The sequence below is a fragment of the Zootoca vivipara genome, chromosome 3, assembly GCF_963506605.1.
Source record: "Zootoca vivipara chromosome 3, rZooViv1.1, whole genome shotgun sequence".
NCBI classification, from domain to species: domain Eukaryota; kingdom Metazoa; phylum Chordata; class Lepidosauria; order Squamata; family Lacertidae; genus Zootoca; species Zootoca vivipara.
In genome coordinates this window covers 30,198,471-30,219,578 of record NC_083278.1, presented here as the reverse complement: position 1 = coordinate 30,219,578, position 21,108 = coordinate 30,198,471, and the positions used below count along the sequence as shown (strand labels likewise).

Sequence of the window (21,108 nt, the reverse complement as noted above, 5' to 3'; positions counted from 1 at the left end):
CCTCGGGTTACGACCACCTCGGTTTGTGAACAGTTCGGGTTACGAACTGCGCAAACCCGGAAGTGTTTTCGCCGCGATCGCGCGATTTGCGCATGTGCAAATTGCGAAAATCGCGAAAATCGCGCTTTGCGCATGCGCAAAATGGCGGCACCCATCGCGCTCGGTTTGCGAACTATTCGGGTTACGAACTGCGATCCGGAACGGATCGCGTTCGTAACCCGAGGTATTACTGTATGCTTGTATGTGTAGATAGTAGTCATCCTGATTTTTTCCCACAAGGACAAAGTTGCATCAAGCAATTGCTCTCCCATCATATGTTTCAGTTCATTTTCCTGCCGTTTCCTTGTTGAAAAAAGGTTGCTTGGGGTTGGTTGTCCAAGAGCTCCAAATCAGCTCTAAATGTGCAACCTGCGATTGACTCTCGCCCCCAAATAGTGACAGTCTGGAAGTGCACTAAGAATGGGGGAAGAGCAGACAGGAGTCCCTCACTTTGTAAGAAATGGTTAAATGGATGCTGCTTGCTGAATTACTATGGAAAGCTGTCTTTATACCAGCCCTTGTTTACCCAAATCAAGGTCTAGAACCAACCTGGGAAAGGCGGTGAAACCTTTTGGACATATTTTATCATTCAGAACAATTAATGCTAGATGAAGTGATGAATTGGTGACCTTTCCGTGCCCTTGAGCTAAAGAGCTCTCATCTCCCTGCCATAATCAAGTTAAAGATCTCACCTCTACATTTTGATGTGCCTACAACTTGACCTTAAAGAGAAAACTAGCCTCTATGGGGAGGCCGGACTGATTAAAATTCACACAGGAGAATGAATATATGTGAAATCTCGTTTGATGCTTATCTCAGCAGCTGTGGAAAAAATTGAATGAAAGAAAACATCTAGAGTGACGGTAGGGAAAAGATCGGGATTATTACGGACTTTGAGTGACGATTTGGACATTAGAATAAAGACGGCAGTGTGGAACATGGGAACTCAATTTTTTTTTAATGATTTGGCATAACATTCAATTTAATTGATATGTATTTGTATAATTTGAAATAATGGATGTGATATAATTGTGTTTTAATTGGAAAATTAATAAATAGATTTTTTTTTTAAAAAAAGAGAAACTAGCCTGTCCCTGCCCATCTCTATTTGCAGGCCGCCACCACCTTTTCCACTGGCTGGGGAAACTTTTTTTTTTTTTACAAAGTGCTTTGCAGCCAGACGTCTCGAGTGAAAGTGGCACACTCTGCTCCCACCTCTAGCAGAGCCATCTGCTAACTTTCGCTGCTGGAAGAGGAGGTTGGTGACAGCAGAGGGAGCAAACGAAAGAATGGCCAGGAAGGGGGCTAGACTTTTGGACTGTCATCTGACAGTCCTGTTAGGAAGGCAGGCTCTGTGTGTCGGCTTATGAGGATCAGAAGGCAAAAATGCTGGTCAGGTCAGTTTTTACTTAGCTTTGCTTATGTGAGCCTCTTGGGACAGGGTGTTGAGCAGGAAGCTTGTCTGTTTTCCAACTGGTGTCTTATGGTTGCATATGTATGTTGAACCTGAGAGTTTTATACTGAGATGTAGCTTAGTGGTAGAGTCTCTCTGTCTTGCATGCTGAAGGCCCCAGGTCCAATCCTGGCGTCTCCAGGTAGGGCTTGGGTATGCCTCCTGCTTGAAACTCTGGAGAGTTGGTGCCAGTCCCATGGACACAGCAGCATTTTAAATTAGCCAGGCTCATTTTGCATCTAGCTTTCGGCCACTTTTGACCCAAGTGAAGATTCCTGGGCACCAGGAAGGTGCCTGACATCTCTACCATCTGTAGTTGCATGAATCCTTGGATCTCGATTGTTTTCACACACTAATACCACACCCTGTAGAATTCTATCCGTTATATTTTATCTGCGCAGCCGGAATGAATATCAGGAACCAAAATGCTTTTTTTCTTTGCCGTCTGAGCAGGAGCAGTGAACAGTGTTACAGTGAATTGTTGTAGCTTGTCTTCACGTAGCCCACCCCCCCCCCCCCCGTCCTGCTCACAGTCGTGAAGAATATCCCTACATTATGAATGGTCCGTGTCACCATTAAGGAAAAAGAGGTGGTGACAGGCCAATATATATGTGGGCAGTCTCTGGAGCAAGTGACTTTTCTTCTTTAAGTTCTCAAAGCTTTTAACCTAGCTCAAGGTTGTCACCTGAGCTAGCCAGATGTTTAACAATCACAGTCAGTCTGTCATTCGAAGAACTTTAGAGTTGTCTTTCCCCAAAAGGGCAACTAGACATTCCGTTTTGGTGCAATCTTGGTTTAAGAAGCCATTTGGTGCCTAGCTTATATATCTGAGTTTCTAATACTGGTACACAGTACTAAACTGGATGAACTCAGTAGAATATTCAGTGTTCCTGTGGATGGAGGAAAACAGCCATGTGAAATGTTGGCAGCAAGCTGGCTGCTCTGGGATTAGCTTCTTTTAATGGACTCGAACAGATGATACTGTTTTGATCAGTTGTCGGGTCACATATTTTACAGCGATATTAGCCGAGCTTTGTGGACGGCAAGGAGTTAACACACAAAGGACTTTGTGCTTGCCCCTTCAAAAGTCACTGGGTCAGCCTGAATGCTGACTCTGCATGATGAGAATCTCATTTTACCTTCCAAGCCAAAGAAGAACTTGTGCCCAGAGAGTGACTCTTGATTCATAATACTGCCAGCGTTACAAGCAGGGCAAATCCACATTCCAAACCGGGTAATTATGACTTTGGAGACATCTCTAACTTGCAAACCTGTTCTTATATTGCATCTTTTTTGAGTTACCCGTGAGTGTAGCTTCAGCACCTCTCACCTTGATAATTATCAGTAGTGTTTCTTTGGAGGCTGTTGCTCTTACATAAAACAAGGGATGCTTAACTGTAGAGGTAAAAGAAATCACCTAGTTCAGTAGCTTGTCCTCTGTGAAGGCAGGGGAGCTTATTTTAAAGAGGCAGGGAGTGACCTTTCTAACTTAAAAAACAACAACACTAAAACTAACCCAGTGAGCTTCTTAACTATTCCTAGTAGCAGGTAAGGATCTAGAAGAAATATCAATGGAAAGAATGTGGAAGAGAATGAATAAAGTGTCAGGCAAGCTACCTGAAAGGAAGACTGTACCAATAGGAATCTTATACACTAGGTGCATTTTCTTTTTATATGATGACACCAGTGGCTATGTGGCATTTTACAGAGTACAAGAGTAGCTCACAAATAAATTTCAGGTCAGGAACAGGTGGGAGAAACAAACCCGGAGCCATAATTGAATCCTGGTTTTTTTTTTGTGTGTGTGTGTGTTTTAAAGCCATGGTTTGTTGGTTTGCATATCCTAGCTCGTTGGTGAGCAGCTGGCCAATATCCTGGTTCAGACATGTTTTCCCAGTGACAGCGATGGGGATTTTTACAAAGCATTTTGAATGGGAAATCATTTTATTTTAAAAAAAAATCCTTTGCAAATTATGGTGTTTTCAGTTTTCATCAGAAAATTTCCAATTCCCTGCGGAGGGATCGGATTTAGCACATTCAGTTTCCTTTTGTTTAGTAAACAAAGCTGTGAACTTGCCAAGCTTGCCTACTGCTGCATTTTCAGCTGGCGCATCCGTTCATTGTTGCTAATGAATTTTAAGAAATATATAATTTCCACAGGGATTTCCCCCCCCCACTCTGCTTCTCTGGCTAGATGCCCTGCTTATTGTGATGTGCAAACTTGGCTGTGTGTTTGTTTCAGTTGTGCATGCTCAAAATTCCATTAGGGCATTAGCTGGTTTTTAGACAGATGTTCTGGGAGGCAGTCCCAGGCACAGGGCAGCGAGGGAGAAGTGATGGAGCTGTTAGAGGACGCAGGAAACCTTTGAGCAGCAGGAATGTATCAGGAGATGGGGGGCGGGGGCAAGGCTATGGAGGAGGTTGAAGGACCTTGCGCTGAATGTGGAAACAGACAGAAAGAAGTAGAGAGAAAAACTTGCCGAATTGTATTAAAACAAATTTCATACAATTTTTCCATAAATTGGTTTCCTGCCCTCTATTCTTGATATGTCCTGTTTCCTCCTGTTGCTGCTTTATTTTCTAATACACATTCCATTAAACTACTTCATCCCTAACCATCGGCACCTGCTTGCCAATTCCTGCACGTACAATATTTCAGCATTTGCAATATCTACAAGGGAGGTTACTCCACAATGTGTCGAATCCACAATAGATCAGTAATTATCATTTCTAAAACAAATTCCTTCCCGGGGTAGAGATTTCAGCGAGTGGTGTTGCATGATCAGAGTGGTGACAGAGGCATGTTATTACAGCGGCAGAGTGCTTGACAGATGTGAGGGGACCCAGGTGAGACAGCGGAAGACCAAAGAGGAGGAGGCTGTAGTCTAGATGAGAGATTACCATGGCGTAGACTTGAGTTCCTGCCTAAGGGACAGGTGGGAAGGGCTGCATTTTTTTGCAAAGCAACACAATGTAGCTGTGGACTCCTTATGAGGAACAAAGGAGGGAGAGAAAAGCCAAGGTTACACGCCTATTCAACAGGGTAGATGGCAACATTGTTGACGAACAAAGAAAGTGTGCAGGGTGATGTACGAACAAAGAAAGGAGGCTTGGGAGGAAAGATGAGAAGTACAGTCTCGAGAAGACTGAGACTGAGACATCAATGAAGCGTCCAAGCAGAAATATTGGAGAGACATGGTTTAGGGGGAGCTGTACTGAAGATCTGGTGTATCAAAATCTCTAGCGCACTGCCTTGAACTAGAAGAAAAGAATCCTAACAAGACAGCAAGCATAGATTAAAGCCATTCATGCCTGGATGTGGGTCTGTTCTGGACTGGCGTCTGAGCCACAAACACGAGTTTGAACTAGCCAGAATTTATCCTTTGATCATGTGGCTTCTGACATCTTTTCAAAACTCTTCCGCAAGGCTAGCCTGCCATTTCTGCGCTGTGACTAATTGTACCGTGCAGAATTTCCCAGTGTAATAGTTATACTTTTGAACTCTGGCAGGAGATGATGTTTGGCTTGGAGGATTGCGAAAGTCATCTTAATGGGGAGAGATGTGGTGAGTTTTTTTGGTTGGGTTCATCTGGACTGCATTCTGCAGATTACGTCTTAATTCTCAGGGAAGTGCTTCGGCTAGCAGGCTCTAACTTTGTCAGAATCACTTACGGCTTTCATTCTCCATATGAGGCATACCTCCTGCAAAGGCACGAAGGGTTTCCAGGGGAAGACAAGCTCCTTTTATAATTCCTTCCAACCAATAAGAAGGAAGAGATTGCACCCCTTGCCCTTTTTTTTTTTGGCTCATTGCCAATAAGCGAAGGAGCCTTATGTACTGAAAGTTACTTTTACATCCTTACGAGACTTTTGTCACCTCTAAGGAGACACTTCCTGTCCCAGTTCTTATTACTATATATTTTCTAAAAAATAATGCCCAAACAGCACATGAGAGTGACACATCCGTGCATTTAAATGCAAGGTGGTCTTTAAACAAAAATTCTAGCCAGGAAATCAACACTTTATTTGCAGCAAAGGAAGAATTGGAAGTAGACTTTGAGTGCACTCCCAATTCTTCCTCCTTTTATATAATAATAATAATAATAATAATAATAATAATAATAATAATAATATAAATAATAATAATAATTTTATACCCTGCCCATCTGGGTGGGTTTCCCCAGCCACTCTAGGCAGCTTCCAACAAAATATTAAAATACAATAATTCATCAAATATTAAAAGCATCCCTAAACAGGGCTGCCTTCAGATGTCTTCTAAAAGTCAGATAGTTGTTTATTTCTTTGACCTCTGATGGGAGGGTGTTCCACAGGGCGGGTGCCACTACCAAGAAGGCCCTCTGCCTGGTTCCCTGTAACTTCACTTCCCACAGTGAGGGAACCGCCAGAAGGCCCTCTCATTGGACCTCAGTGTCTGGGCAGAACGATGGGGGTGGCGACGCTCCTTCAGGTATATTGGGTCGAGGCTGTTTAGGGCCTTTTAGCTGCGGCTTGAACTTTCCCATGCCTGATATCATATATGACATCAAGCCCTGCAAATGTGGACGTGGTTTATGTGAAACAACATGGCGGACTGCCCTGTGGTTCAGAGGGACTCCACCACAGATGTGGGGGTGTATCGTAAAGGGTCAAAGGAGTGTGGAGGTAGGAGGTGCTGAAGCCTCTCCCCCTGTCCCCTCCCCACCAATGCACACACACTTGCATTCACCCTACCTCATCCACAGAATGTCAGAAGACAAATGCTTCCCATTGAAGCCTCCTTAAGAAGGGTAGGCTTTCACGTAATACAATCCTTGTTGCAAATATCACACACTATAGCTGGAAAAAGAAAGATAATAAAAAGAACCATCACTGTTGCGATGTTCCCGTTTTTCTTTGCAATTTCTGTCGTGACAGTCAGCTTTTGTTTCCTCAGAGTTGGAGGAGACAGCAAAATATCATTTTTCTCCCTGTTACAAAAAGAGAATGAGAGTTGTATTTCCAGAAATCCCTGCAGTTTCTTGGAAAGGGAAAATGAAGAGAAAAAGGAGGGACTGCTGCAACTTGAGCCGGTGGATTATTATTATTATTATTATTATTATTATTTTTAAAAACTGGTTTATTTGTTAATTCAGATCCCAAACATTGTCTACATATTTGGGGATGTACGTAACACACACACACACACACACACACACACACACAGAGAGAGAGAGAGAGAGAGAGAGAGAGAGAGAGAGAGACAGTCTCTCGCTCTCCATTCAGAACAATGCAGCAGATGTCAGGAGTTTGCACAAGTTGAGAGAGAGAGAGGGAAAAACATACACAAAACATTTTTGTAACAGCCTAGCTAAGGCCTCAGCAGTATATGATGCTGGTAGTAGGTAGTGTTGTTGTTTAGTCGTTTAGTCGTTTAGTCGTTTAGTCGTGTCCGACTCTTCGTGACCCCATGGACCAGAGCACGCCAGGCACTCCTGTCTTGCACTGCCTCCCGCAGTTTGGTCAAACTCATGTTCGTAGCTTCGAGAACACTGTCCAACTATCTCGTCCTCTGTCGTCCCCTTCTCCTAGTGCCCTCCATCTTTCCCAACATCAGGGTCTTTTCCAAGGATTCTTCTCTTCTCATGAGGTGGCCAAAGTATTGGAGCCTCAGCTTCACGATCTGTCCTTCCAGTGAGCACTCAGGGCTGATTTCCTTAAGAATGGATAGGATTGATCTTCTTGCAGTCCCCTTCATGGATCAATGCCTTGTCGTGGCGAAGGGGCTTGAATAACTCAGAGAAGCTATGAGCTATGCCATGCAGGGCCACCCAAGATGGACAGGTCATAGTGGAGAGTTTTGACTAAACGTGATCCACCTGGAGAAGGAACTGGCAAGCCACTCCAGTATCCCTGCCAAGAAAACTCCATGGACAAAGACAACAGTAGGTAGTAGTCATTTTTAAAACATGAGTCAGCCCCACCCAGGTATAATGCAGGAAGGTGGGGATAGTCAACTGAGATAGAAAGAGAGGATTTGAAAAAAGATATTTAAATATAATATAAAAAAGAATCCCGAGTGCTTTCTATTAGGAATGGTAGGTGAAGATATAAATAAACAAGACGAGGAGGTCTTTTTGTATGCAGTGGCAGTGGCGAGAATCCTAATTGCTAAATATTGGGGGGGGGAGAAGAGACCCCTAAAATTGGAGAATGGCAAGGAAAATTATTAAGCTATGTAGAATTGGCCAAATTAACAAATTCCATCAGAGGAGGCAGCAACCAGAAATTCATTCAGAATTGGGAAAAAATTGGGGGGTTATTTAAAAAGGCTCAATAAAGACTTGGATTTACTTTTAATATTCCATATTGATTCAAAATTGGAAAGGGAAGGGAAGCAGCATAAAAGTATGAGTTTCTTAGCCCGGGATGATGACAAGTGGAAGTTGGTTTATAGGAGAATGTATGTGAAGTTAAAATAAATTATTTTATTTGATAAACATATATGCATGATCTATTTGATTTAGGTTTTTAAGGTGCATATATTGTATAATAGGTATGTTTTGTTTTGTTTATATTATTTGTACGTGTTTTACTTGTCTATTTTTAATTTCAGTAAAGGTTAATTTTTAAAATAAGATAAAAAATAAAAAAGAGATAGAAAGAGAGGGCCAATGGGGGGCAAGCAGGAGCACCAAAGCCTGCCAGGCAGTTCATGTTTTTAGACTTTCCCCCCACCTAGGCTCTTTTTCTGAAAGTAACGTTTTATTTCTTTTTTAATAACTGAATTCAGTTTAAGCAGTGGTTTTGCTTATATTTAGATGTGAAAGCCTAGGCATATTTGGAGAGGAACACAGATGCTATGTACCATTCCCCATCCTCAAAAAAATGATCTTTTTAAATGTTTCTAACATTTTGTTTATTTTATGGGGGGGGGAATAAAACTCTAAAAGAAAAACATTTTGGGGGCACACTGAGGAAAAATCTCCAACAAAGTAGTTTCACTTTGGAATGAGCGAAATGCTTTGAAAGACAATATTTTATATTCATTCAGGGTGTGTGGTATGAAGAATTTTACATGCCAAGTTTTATAAAAAAAATGTATATAATGGTATATTTGATGCACTACACTGTATACATTTTCACACACCCTTGCATTATTTTGCCTGACATCTCCCCCGCCCCCCATGTTCTCCCCGCCCCGCCCCACTGAATGGCTTTAGAGACCTTGTATCTCTAATACATATACAAATAAATTTACACAAGCAAGCACAAAACGATTCTGGCTTATTCCATAATGGTGTTATGTAACCAAATCAATCATAGTCAATTCAGCCAAGTGAGATGAACACATGGAGATTCAGGTGGCAAGTGGATGACTCACCTGTAAATGTTCTCCTCCCCTGAGTTTCTAATTACAAGGGGAAAGAGGACTTTCTTATCTCAGTTTGTTTTGCAAATAATATGTATTTTTGTATGCGGCCTTTACCATGTCATGCTATACTTGTTTACACTAGTAAATTCAGTTTATATTGTGCACAAGCATGGACACGCACTGCTGTTAGAAGGCACCTCCCTTCCCCATGATCCAGGGATCTGGTGAGAGAGTGGACACCTCACAGCTCATATATGTGTGTTGTGGGTCTTGTGTTGAGCTAGAATGCTTGTCTCAATGGCAAAAAAATGTCATGCTCTGCATTTTGACTGCTTAGTTTTGGAATACTGCCCCTTCTGCTTCCCTGCCCCCAGAAGCACCTTGGGGGATCCCATTCCAATTGTTAACTTTTGTGGGTGTGAGCTGTTTTGTGACATAACCTATAGAGAGATGTGCAAATACCTTATGTTTCACACAGTCTTCTAATTTGCACATTCCATGCCTCTAATTGTTTTGTTATACTTCCAGTCCATTATATTGAGGGAGGGAAATTAAAGTCCCATTTTCCATTTTTCTAGAAGTCAATGGTGTAGCAGATCTAAACTTCCTAGCTAATGTTGAAGGGAGGATTTCCATGTTATCTGTGGCTGGACAGGAGTGTACCCCAAAAAACCAAAACGTATCAGCAATGTTCATGCTCTTTGAAAAAACGTGGGTCTCGAACCCATGACCCTGAGGTAAAGATTCTCATGCTTTACCAACTGAGCCATAGGAGTACTTTCAGATGACCTGTTTATTGAGCATTCACTCTGATTTGTTTGTGGGGAGGCTAAGACAGTGTTCCAACAAAACAGTTGTTGTCCCACACTGCCCACTTCATTTTCCTGTCACTTTCCTTACAGCTAAAAGTTGGGGCGGGTGTTGGGAAAGAGGAGAAATTGGTTAGCTGTGCAAGAGCTTCAAATCACCTTTAATCATCCAAGCTTAATTTGCCAGTATGTTATTCAGTTCTACCTGAAATTAGTGACAGTCTAGAAGTGTCATGGTCCTGACATGGGGGTAATTGTGCCCCTGAAGGAGCAGGTGCGCAGCCTGGGAGTCATTTTGGACTCACAGCTGCCCATGGAGGCGCAGGTCAATTCTGTGTCCAGGGCAACTGTTTATCAGCTCCATCTGGTATGCAGGCTGAGATCCTACCTGCCCACAGACTGTCTCGCCAGAGTGGTGCATGCTCTAGTTATCTCCCGCTTGGACTACTACAATGCGCTCTATGTGGGGCTACCTTTGAAGGCGACCCGGAAACTACAACTAATCCAGAATGCAGCAGCTAGACCAGTGACTGAGAGCGGCCGCCGAGACCATATAACACTGGTCCCGAAAGACCTACAGTGGATCTCAGTACGTTTCAGGGCACAATTCAAAGTGTTGGTGCTGACCTTTAAAGCCGTTAAAGCTGACCGTTAAACCACAGAGCCTAGGGCTTGCCAATCAGAAGGTTGGCGGTTCGAATCCCTGTGACGGGGTGAGCTCCCATTGCTCGGTCCCAGCTCCTGCTAACCTAGCAGTTCGAAAGCATGTCAAAGTGCAAGTAGATAAATAGGTACCGCTCTGGCAGGAAGGTAAATGGCGTTTCTGTGTGCTGCTTTGGTTCGCCAGAACTTAGTCATGCTGGCCATATGACCTGGAAGCTGTCTGCCGACAAACCCCGGCTCCCTCGGCTAGTAGAGTGAGATGAGCGCCGCAACCCCAGAGTCGTCCACAACTGGATCTAATGGTCGGGGTACCTTTACCTTTACAGTCATACCTTGGTTTAAGTACGCTTCGGTTTGAGTACTTTCAGTTTAAGTGGACCCATCTGGAATGGATTAATCCACTTTCCATTACTTTCAATGGGAAAGTTCGCTTCAGGTTAAGTACGCTTCATTTTAAGTACTCCACGGACCCGTCTGGAACAGATTAATCCACTTTCCATTACTTACAATGGGAAAGTTCGCTTCAGGTTAAGTACGCTTCAGTTTAAGTACTCCGCGGACCGTCTGGAACGGATTAATCCACTTTCCATTACTTTCAATGGGAAAGTTCGCTTCAGGTTAAGTACGCTTCAGGTTAAGTATAGACTTCTGGAACCAATTGTGTACTTAAACTGAGGTACCACTGTATATGGAAATGTTCGTGTCAAAGATTGAAGCAGCTGAACATCGCTGAGGTTATTGTGATGTGTGAATAAACAACTGCAATAAATGCCCTTGGAATACGCTGCTTTCCTTTTAACAATTTAATATTGATTTTATCTCAGCATGGGCCTGTGAAACCTTTTGTTGCTGCGAATCTTACCATTTCTTCTGATACACACACCCTGTTTGAAATGCTCTGCCTGGTCTTGTCTGAATGTATCATTGCTGGCTACTGAGAGATCTCAGTAACATACGTAACTCTACAGCTCCATGAAATGTGAGTTCTTTGCATAGTTCAGGGTTGGCGGGGGGTAGGGTGGGAGCAGGACTCCCTTGTGTGGCAGTAACTGGGAATTGGTGGCTGTGACGTGGAGTTGCCATATGTCCTCTTCTTCCAGGACATGCCCTCTTTTTCATGGGTTTGTAAAATGAGAGTCGTCATAGCGATCTATAGTCTGCAAACGTGTCCTCTTTTTTTGCTCTTCCAAATATGGCAACTCTAGCAGTGTGAGCAGCTCAAAAATTGCAAACTTGCACAATACGTATATGGGATGGACCTTGGAGATACAGTGTGACTACTTTAGGGAAAGAATGTAGTTCCGGAATGCTTTACAAAGATGAGTATTTTTTCATTCACCTCTGTGTTGATTGTGCTTTATTATTCTGTCTGTCTGTCTGTCTGTCTGTCTGTCTGTCTGTCTCTCTCTCTGTGTGTGTGTGTGTAGCTGCCTTATACTGGTCCATCTATTCCAGTAGAATAATAGAATTCTAGAGTTGGACGGGACCCAAGGAATTCAGGAAACTCAACTAAAGCATCCATAACAGATGCCATCCAACCTCTGCTTAAAAACCTCCAAGGAAGGCATCATGTACTGTACTCTGCTTAGCAATGCTTCATCAAGGCATACGTTTTCCCAGTTGCCCGGGATCCTTTGAACTGAGGATGCCAAAGATTGAGTCTCTGAATGCAGTAACATGGCTCTTGACTGTGCTTTGGTCTCTGCCGGTTAGGAAGTTGTCAACCTGGTCTCTCTCCCCGCCCCCTTAAACACACCCACCCACCTCTGAACATTGGTGCAGACGCGGGCAGCAAAGCGTATCTCCACTTTCAGATGCTGCAGAGCTGCATGGCTTTGACAGTGCCACCCCTCCTCTATGCATACTGTCTAAAGGTGAAGTCCCAGGAGGGGTTTACTTGGCAAGCTTGGTTCTGCTGTGCTTATTTGGGAGGTGGCATTAAGTCATTATAAGACACCGTTTATTCTGCTGTGTTTAAACTGTGGGTAAGCTTTATTTGGCAACTCTCGTCTTTTGGTTAAACGAGCTGCTGCTATGGTTTCGCTGTACATAGACTTGTTTTGTTTTGATTTTTTTTAAATAAAAAAAACAGGCCAAAAGGTGACTCAGGATTATTTATAAAGTGGGAGAGGAGGGAGGCAGGTGAGGAGTCCCTTTTTAATTATAAGTATTTCCTGTGCAGCTACGAGCTATAAAACAAGTTCCTGCTGCATCTGTTTCAGGCTTTGACCTGTGAAGATTGTTTTTCAGTATCCAAGCAGGCTTCCATTTCGTCTCTTTCCTTGTACGGTGCTTTCAAGGTGGTGGGAGATCTTTTTAAATATGTCTTTAGGGATGTAAACTTTATGGTGTGCTCTGTTCAGCGTCAGTGTCTTCTCCCATTATTTGTGGTCTTTCCTGCAGCTCTGAACTACTGAATTCAAGAGAAGTCCTACAAAGTTATGCCATGCTTTAAGCATTTAAAACTCTATAAGGAAATGTGTATCTAACATAACGTTTTGCGGAGTTTCCCTAAATCTCCTTTAAGCCTCCCTTGCGATAAGTGGAAGAGTACCATTTATAAATGTACATTTGAGCTAGTATATGCTCCTTATTTGTGTCCCGGCCTTGGGAAATGCAGAAAGTCGTGTAAATACCAAGGTGTGAGGGCAACAGCCCTCTTTCTCCCTGTGATTCTGAGTGGCTGGCATTCAGAGGTATACTTTTGCCTTCAGTGCAAAAGATGGGCTGTAACCCCCCAAATATTCCTGCAAAACTCCGTCAAGTGTTCAGAGGAATACTTGGGGAGCCTGTGGCCTTTTAGTTGTTGCTGGACTCCAACTCCCATCAGCCACAGTCAGTGCTAAGGGGTGATGGGTGTTGCAGTCTAGCACAATCTAGGGCAGGCATCCCCAAACTTCGGCCCTCCAGATGTTTTGGACTACAATTCCCATCATCCCTGACCACTGGTCCTGTTAGCTAGGGATCATGGGAGTTGTAGGCCAAAACATCTGGAGAGCCGCAGTTTGGGGATGCCTGATCTAGGGAGCCATGGATTCCCACACCCACAATCTCATGCTAGTTTAAACTGTATCCCGATAGCAGCATTTCCATAGGAAAGAGCAAAATAACTGTTTTCTCCCCATCTTCCACATAGGTTGCACAATGACGTCTCTGGATGAAACAATCAATAGCTATCTGGACGTTTGGCTTGGACCCCGAGGTAGGTGGTTTATCTAGTTCCTGATTACTTGCCAAAGATTTTTAGGTTCCTGAATACAGTGACTTTTTTTTTAGAAAAGCAACGCTTAACTGAGATGTTGTGTAGTAGTCACTGGAATGAGGACTGAAATTCCTGCATGGTTGGTTTTTTTGTTTTGTTTTGGCTTGCGATGGATACAAGTGCTTTATTAGATATATACTTTTATCATTGTTGGAATTCAATACAAGGGATGTTCTGATTTATGCCACTTTAGGTAGCTATATCTTTTGGAGAGGTGGCCTATAATTACATTAATAAATAAACTCCCCAGCAGCAGCGTCAGTGAGCGAATAGCATATTTCTGCGCTCTGAATTCTTCTGTGTATAAAATAGCTCTTTTTAAGACTCCGCTTCTGTGGTTCTGTTCCCATGGAAAGCAGAGTCACAAACAAAATGAAATAGTTGCCCCTTTTGTGTGTTTGCTTAGACATACCGCATTTGAGGCACCATCGCTGATCTCATCCTCTGCATCAGCTGAGCTGGCACAAAAATTGAGCCCGCATGTTCCGATGACCCTGCGGGGTGAGAATTCTGTAGTGACATTCAGTCCTGACATTAGGGTGGAAAATACATGAATGAGGCAGCCCTTTTATGTTAGCACATGTTCAAAAACTCCTGTCAGTTAATAGACTCATAAACATAACAAGACAGTTTTGCAGCTATCGGGAAATACGAAATTGCTCTTGCATTTGGCGTATGTTAAATAATTGTGGAAGCAATCTATCCAAACTGAACCACTGAAATCTCATTTATATCTGTGGGAAAGATAAAAGCTCATATTGCAGCTTAAATGACAGAACACACAATCCTGCTTGGAGAAAGCCCCAAGTTCAGTGTTTGAATTTAGCCAGGCGCCCGGCATGTTTTGCACCTGACTTTTGACCGCTTGCGACCAAGTGAGCACCAGGAGATCTTCACCATCTGGAGATCCGTGCTTGGGGACCATTGGATCGTGGCTGTAGAATTCTATCAGTTGTGGATTATCTGCACGGTTGGAATGAATATTTACATTATCCTTATTTTGCCACAAAGCCTGGTAGTTCAGATGGGTGGGAATCAATAAAACTGAGAAAGTGGAAACTTGAAAGGTGAGGTGAGCATCTTGGCTCTCACAAACTCCACCTAATTTCAGATAATGGGAGTAATGGAGATGTCAGGAAGGAGAGAATGAAAAGTAACTTGGAATATAAAAGCACCAGCTATCGAGATTTGAGAGAGAAGTAGGAAAGGCTAGTGTGTCAGGTGCTCCTTCAGGGAGCAGCACTTTTGTAAAGAGAGCATAATTAGTTGTTTAGCAACAGGGCAATTAAATAAAACCTCGCCACGGGTGTGGGGTTAGTGTGCAATTCAGAGCAACAGGCTTTTCTAACTGTATCTCCCAGCTATTGTTCCTTTGGCTTCTCTTAGGAAAGCCTTGCTAAAGGGGGAATCAAATCTCCGCACACACCAGAAACCACTAGCACAGATTGTCCTCCCAACTTCCTTTGGTCTGAAATGTTGGCATTGAATTTGGTCAGATGCTCTGGAATATCTGCTTGCACAACATGCATAAATGTGCACCTGCCTTTCCTAACAATGAATATTCTGCCAGTCTTAAATCTCAGAAGTCTTTGAAATTGCCTTAATCCAGATAACAATCTTGCCTTTGTGTTCTGTTTCAGACCCCAGAGTAAAAGGATGGTTTCTCCTGACCAATTACACACCTACCTTCATCTTCACCGTCTTATACTTATTAATTGTATGGTTAGGACCAAAGTACATGCGGAACAGGCAGCCGTTCACCTTCAGGGGTATTCTAGTGGTCTATAACCTCGGGCTTACGCTTCTGTCCCTCTATATGTTTTATGAGGTAAGAAATGAAGAGGCTGTGTATTTTTCTCACATTGCTTGTACCATACTTTCATACAAAATATCGGGTTCAGGAGGCCTCTCCGAATAATAAGATAAGATAAGATTAGATATCTTTATTGTCATTGTCCCCTTGTGGGAACAACGAAATTACTCAGTTGCTACATCCACTCAGATAAAGCATTCCGCATATTCCAAAATTACTGTAATACTGTTTCAGAAGACTTCTGAAAGCAGTTGGGAATGGCTCCCACCAAATCTCTGTTTTTGCAAGGAGTTCCAAAGGGCAGAGCCTGCCACACTAAAGGTCCCTGGTCATGTGGCAGAAAGGATGTGAAGGGAGAGAGTCTTTGTGCTGACCACCTCCATCGCCAGGATCCTTCAGAAGGGAGTAACTGCCAGTATGTACAGGTGTATTTTAATGCATTGAGTAGAATGAAAGTTTATGAGTCATGGTGGAGGGGAGAGCATATGTGTACAAATTCAGAGCTTTGTTTGTTTGTTTCGTTGCTATTCTATACAATTTATGCTATATTTGTGATGTTACATTATGTTATTTTTATCTTTTTTTGTAAGCTGCTTTGGGATTTATTTGAATAAAAAGCAGAATAGAAATAGAATCAATCAATCAATATCAATCAATCAATCAATCAATCAAAAAGGCCCATCAAACCTCAGGGGCATGTGAGATCACCAGCAAATGCCCCATCAGTGATCAAAGTGGATATATTTATCTGGAAGCTTGGCCCTCTCGATCCTTGTAATATATTTCCTTCTCTCCCCACCCCCAACTTCGGTAAACTTTGACCAATTGTGACTCCTAAAAAGTTAACCATTATAGTCACACAGTTCATACATTTACAGGCCACCAAAGCCTTTCTGGAGGCAGAGGAACATAGTCTTCTAAGCTCCTACTGAAAAGCTTTGCATGTTTGACTGTAGCACTTACCTCAAGTGCAGTTTGGCAGAGAAAGTGGCTTATACATTCCTGAAATAAGCGAACAAGCAGGGCCGTTCCACGCATGGCTGAATGCCACAAAGCCCTTGTGTGCTGCATTTTATGGGAGATGTGTGGTTAAGTGATGGAGACCACACAACCTGCTCCTGTGCCACGGCAAGCAGCTCAGAAGACCAGAAAACTGCATGAAATGAGTCGCTAGCAAACACATCCTTTCAACAATAGTTATGTAGAACGCTACGATATTGGAAACACATGTTGTTGTTGTTGTTGTTGTTGTTGTTGTTGTTGTTTGGGGGGGAATAATTGACATTTTCACTATACCATAAAAAGAGCAACTAATCTACAGGAAATACAAAAAAGAAAGAAACTAAAGGAAGAAGGAACAGGAAAAAAGAAACTACTCATTGCTTATATTGTAACTTTCATCCCCTACAGAGGAAGGTGTGCTATCCCAGCTCTCACCTGTCCCCATCCCTCTCTTCCCACAGCCTCATCCCTGTGGTATCTCCTCTTACCCGCCTCTCTCCCAGGGTTCTCAAACTGTCCTCCCCCTTATCTGTATACAGTTCTTCTTCTTGTTGTTGTTTAGTCGTCTTAGTCGTGTTCGACTCTCCATGATCCCATGAACCAGAGCATGCCTTGGAAACTCACTCTCTTCTCAAAGCTTCTCCTTTTTTTATGTCCATGGAGTTTTCTTGGCAAAATACTGGAGTGGTTCCTTCTCCAGGTGGATCACATTTAGTCTAAACTCTCGGCTATGACCTGTTCGTCTTGGGTGGCCCTGCACGGCATAGCTCATAGTTTCTTGGAGTTATTCAATCCCCTTCGCCACGACAAGGCAGTGTTCCATGAAGGGGATACAGTTCTTACCAAAGTACAATAAGAGAAAATAATAATATGAGAATAACAATAAACCACCAAAGGAGATAAAAGTAAAGAGAGGGAAAAGAAGAAAGAAATAGATAAAAAAGGACCTCCACCTCCCTATCTGTCGGTTGTGTATACGATATTTCTTGTTACTGAATCTAGGTTATTCAGTTATTCCTCCCCCTTACTATATTTTGTTTCTCCAGGCTTCCATCCGGTGCTCTTCAGTTCATTTATCAGTTGCTTTCGGGGGGGGGCATGGTGTGCACAGAATGACATTTTCTTACCTGGGGAGACAAGGTTTGTTTTCCCATTCTGTAAAGGTCTGGAGGCTCTGTAGCCTAGTTATTCTGCCTTTGGTTGGTACCTGAGTAGGATGTTCATGCGAAATACTCTAAACGATTCCGGCTAAAATGGGAACAGGAGCAAATGTGCTAGAATAGGAGTTCAGAATCTTCTGCAAAAGTGGCATGACAGTCTTAAGCAGTTTGTCCCCACTGCTGCACAACAAACAACACTTCTCCCAGGGAGTTAGATACCTAACTTTTTATATTGCTTGGGAAATGCCTAATTATTGCAGATACGACAGGAGCAGTTTATTTGTTTAGAGATCATTAGTCTGCATTTACTTTTCCACTTGAACATACTTGCTGTGTCAAAGTAGGCGTGTTCTAGATCAAATATTTTGGCACCAGGTTTACCCACAATGAACACATCTGCGCAATCCTTTCTCCTTTAGAACCTCACAGGAATGCATTCCCCCCCCCCTTCTGATTTTTAATTTGAAGGGAAATATCTGGCCGGACAAATAACTTCAGATACTGTGTTTGGATTTCAAGGTCATGTTGCCTTAATAGAAACAGTACATTTTAAAACGTACTTTTCTGTGTTTTTTGAAAGCAAAATAAAAATAAAAATCGGTTGCCTGCTCCTCCCTCTGTGACACTCACCCACCTAGTATTTTTTTTATAAAAAAAATCCCTTGCTAATCACATTGTTAACCTAATGTGTGGTTAGATCCTTAAATCAAGGCTCGACAGAATATAGTAGTCTAGTTAATAATGCTAGTGATATGCAAGGCTGGAAAAGGGGGGGGGGAATCTTGACTTCTGTGAACGGATAATAATTTAGGATGCTGTAATAGTAAGGGGCTTTCTAAATGGTGGGCATAAATCTGCATTATGTATAGAAGGGTTTTGTTTTGTTTTGTTTGACAGCAAAGACAAAGCACACATACACCAAACTGCTGCTGCTGTAGAACTTGTGGGAAATCCTGTAGGGAACAATTAATGGTCAAGTCCTCTTTCCCATGTGTGCTCAAGCCTTTTTGTCATTTCAAACGTAAGATGAGATAACTACAGAGACTGAATGCAATGGCAACAGGAATAGACAGCAGGTTGCTGTGGGGAACTTGCAAACTATAAATGGAGAACGGCTTGTTTGTGGTATTCCCAAAGCCAGAGTTTCTCGAGAAAGTTTGAATGGAAATTCTGCAGATAATGATTATGCTATCATTGGGTAGTACTCCCACCCCCATACCCAACAAAAAGTTAGAGTGTTGTTGTTGTTGTTTAGTCATTTAGTCGTGTCCAACTCTTCGTGACCCCATGGACCAGAGCACGCCAGGCACTCCTGTCTTCCACTGCCTCCTGCAGTTTGTTCAAACTCATGTTCATAGCTTCGAGAACACTGTCCAACCATCTCGTCCTCTGTCATCCCCTTCTCCTTGTGCCCTCAATCTTTCCCAACATCAGGGTCTTTTCCAGGGAGTCTTCTCTTCTCATGAAGTGGCCAAAGTATTGGAGCCTCAGCTTCAGGATCTGTCCTTCCAGTTAGCACTCAAGGCTGATTTCCTTCAGAATGGATAGGTTTTATCTTCTTGCAGTCCATGGGACTCTCAAGAGTCTCCTCCAGTACCATAATTCAAAAGCATCAATTCTTCGGCGATCAGCCTTCTTTATGGTCCAATTCTCACTTCCATACATCACTACTGGGAAAACCATAGCTTTAACAGAGTATTGTCTACTCTTGTTTTCAAAATGTGTGTTTTTATTTTTGTACTGGAAACAAAGCAGTAGTTTTATAGTGAGGTTGGGTGGGGGGGGGGAATGCCAAAATAGAGCTGCTTATAACATTGCATTTATTTTTCTGTTCCATCCTTTTCATCCAAACAGTTTGGAAAGCATATATAATTTTATCTTTCCTCTCCCCCCCCCCAGTTTTATCCACCCAACAGCCCTGTTAGGTAGTCCAGGCTGATAGAAAGTGATTGCCTCTAGGCCACCAACTAAGCTTTGTGTATATGAACTGGCCCAGTCCTGGTTCAGCCACAAGAGCTATATCTGATTTCATAAAAATGCAGAAATCTCAAGCATGCTGAAGCAATGAGTCTTGCACATTTAGAACTGTTTATGGAAACCTGTTGACATTCACTATATATGCACTCTAAATGTTGATGTTAGTCCTTTGATTTTAAAATGCTGTGTGTGGGTTTTTTTTTGGGGGGGGGGGTCAAGGAAGATATATTACATGAAGTTCTAGATAAACATTTTTCAGAAGATGTTATCTAAATTATAAAGCCTGGCCTCTTGGCTTGAGTTGAGTTTTGTTTTGTTTTGCTTGCTGGCCCAGCCAAGTCAATACTCATGAGATTTGAAGAGTATTTTTGTCAAATCTAAAATTATATTTTCATGTTTTCTTGTAAGGAAGCTTCTTGTGGCCAAGTCAAGAAGCCTTGAAATAGAAGTCTGATGGAAAGTGTAAAAGAAGACTGTTTTAGAATCACTCTACTCTGATTCTGCTTTTATAGAAACCCCTCTTAAAGATTATCAATCCCCCCCAAAAAAGTTGCAGGCTATTTCAGCATCGTGATGTGTACATACAGTATCTCACTTTTACCTCTAGTAGATAGGTTTTGCAGGCTATTGGATAGCAGACATTTCCAAAACCTCTGTAGTGTATGATAGAGAATCTCAATCCCAAAGGCTGCTCTTTAGGCCTCTCTGTCCAGCCCTTGGGAGGCAACACCCACCAGAAGCCCTACTCTGTGCCCTCCTCCAGTGAACTCTTAGAATCATAGAGTTGTAAGGGACCATGAGGGTCATAATCTTAATCTCAGGGCCATGGGTTTGAGCCCCACGTTGGACAAAAGACTGCATTGCAGGAGGCTGGACAAGATGACCCTTGCTGCAATGCAGGAATCTCAACTAAAGCATCCACAATATATGGTCTTCCAATCTCAGCTTAAAAACCTCCAAGGAAGGTGAGAGAATCCATTCTGCTGTCGAAGAGCTCTTACTGATGTTTAGTTGGGATCTCCTTTCTTGTAACTTGAAGCTCCTACCCTCTGGAGCAGGAGAAAACAAGCTCGCTCCATCTTCCATGTGGCAGCCCTTTAGATATATGAAGTTGGCTATCACGTCTCCTCTTTACCAAACTAAACATACAAATTTCCCTCATAGCACTTGACTTCCAGACCCTCGCCCTCCTCTGCTCACAATCTGGCTTGTCAACAATCCTGCTTAAATTGCGGCACCCAGAATTGGACGCAGTATTCCAGGCGTGGTCTGACCAAGCCAGAATAGAAAAATCCCCCTCTCACTCTCCACTCTTTTAAAAGCTGTTGTTTGCCTCCAGCATGTAATAAAACTGCTTTTTGAGGGACTTTTACCCTAAGGTCTTGTGAATATGACTTTGATTCTTTTAAGTTTTTTTTTTATAAAATAAAGTCTTGTAAAAATGTGCAATGTTGTCAATGGGCTTCTTTCTTTTTCTTCCTTCCTTTAGCTGGTGACAGGAGTATGGGAAGGCGGATACAATTTCTTCTGTCAGGATACGCACAGCGGAGGAGAAGCTGATATGAAGGTAACATTATAA

The 21,108-nt window shown here is 42.7% G+C and overlaps 1 protein-coding gene across 1 annotated transcript in view; it reads left to right on the top strand.

Annotated features, from left to right (window-relative positions):
- Positions 1-21,108, top strand: part of ELOVL5 (ELOVL fatty acid elongase 5) — a 61,832-nt gene that overhangs the window by 26,896 nt on the left and 13,828 nt on the right. Inside the window, exons 2-4 of the mRNA XM_035109795.2 lie at positions 13,452-13,517; positions 15,218-15,405; positions 21,019-21,096. Coding sequence (XP_034965686.1) covers positions 13,452-13,517; positions 15,218-15,405; positions 21,019-21,096 — 332 coding nt within the window. The remainder of the gene's footprint in view (positions 1-13,451; positions 13,518-15,217; positions 15,406-21,018; positions 21,097-21,108) is intronic.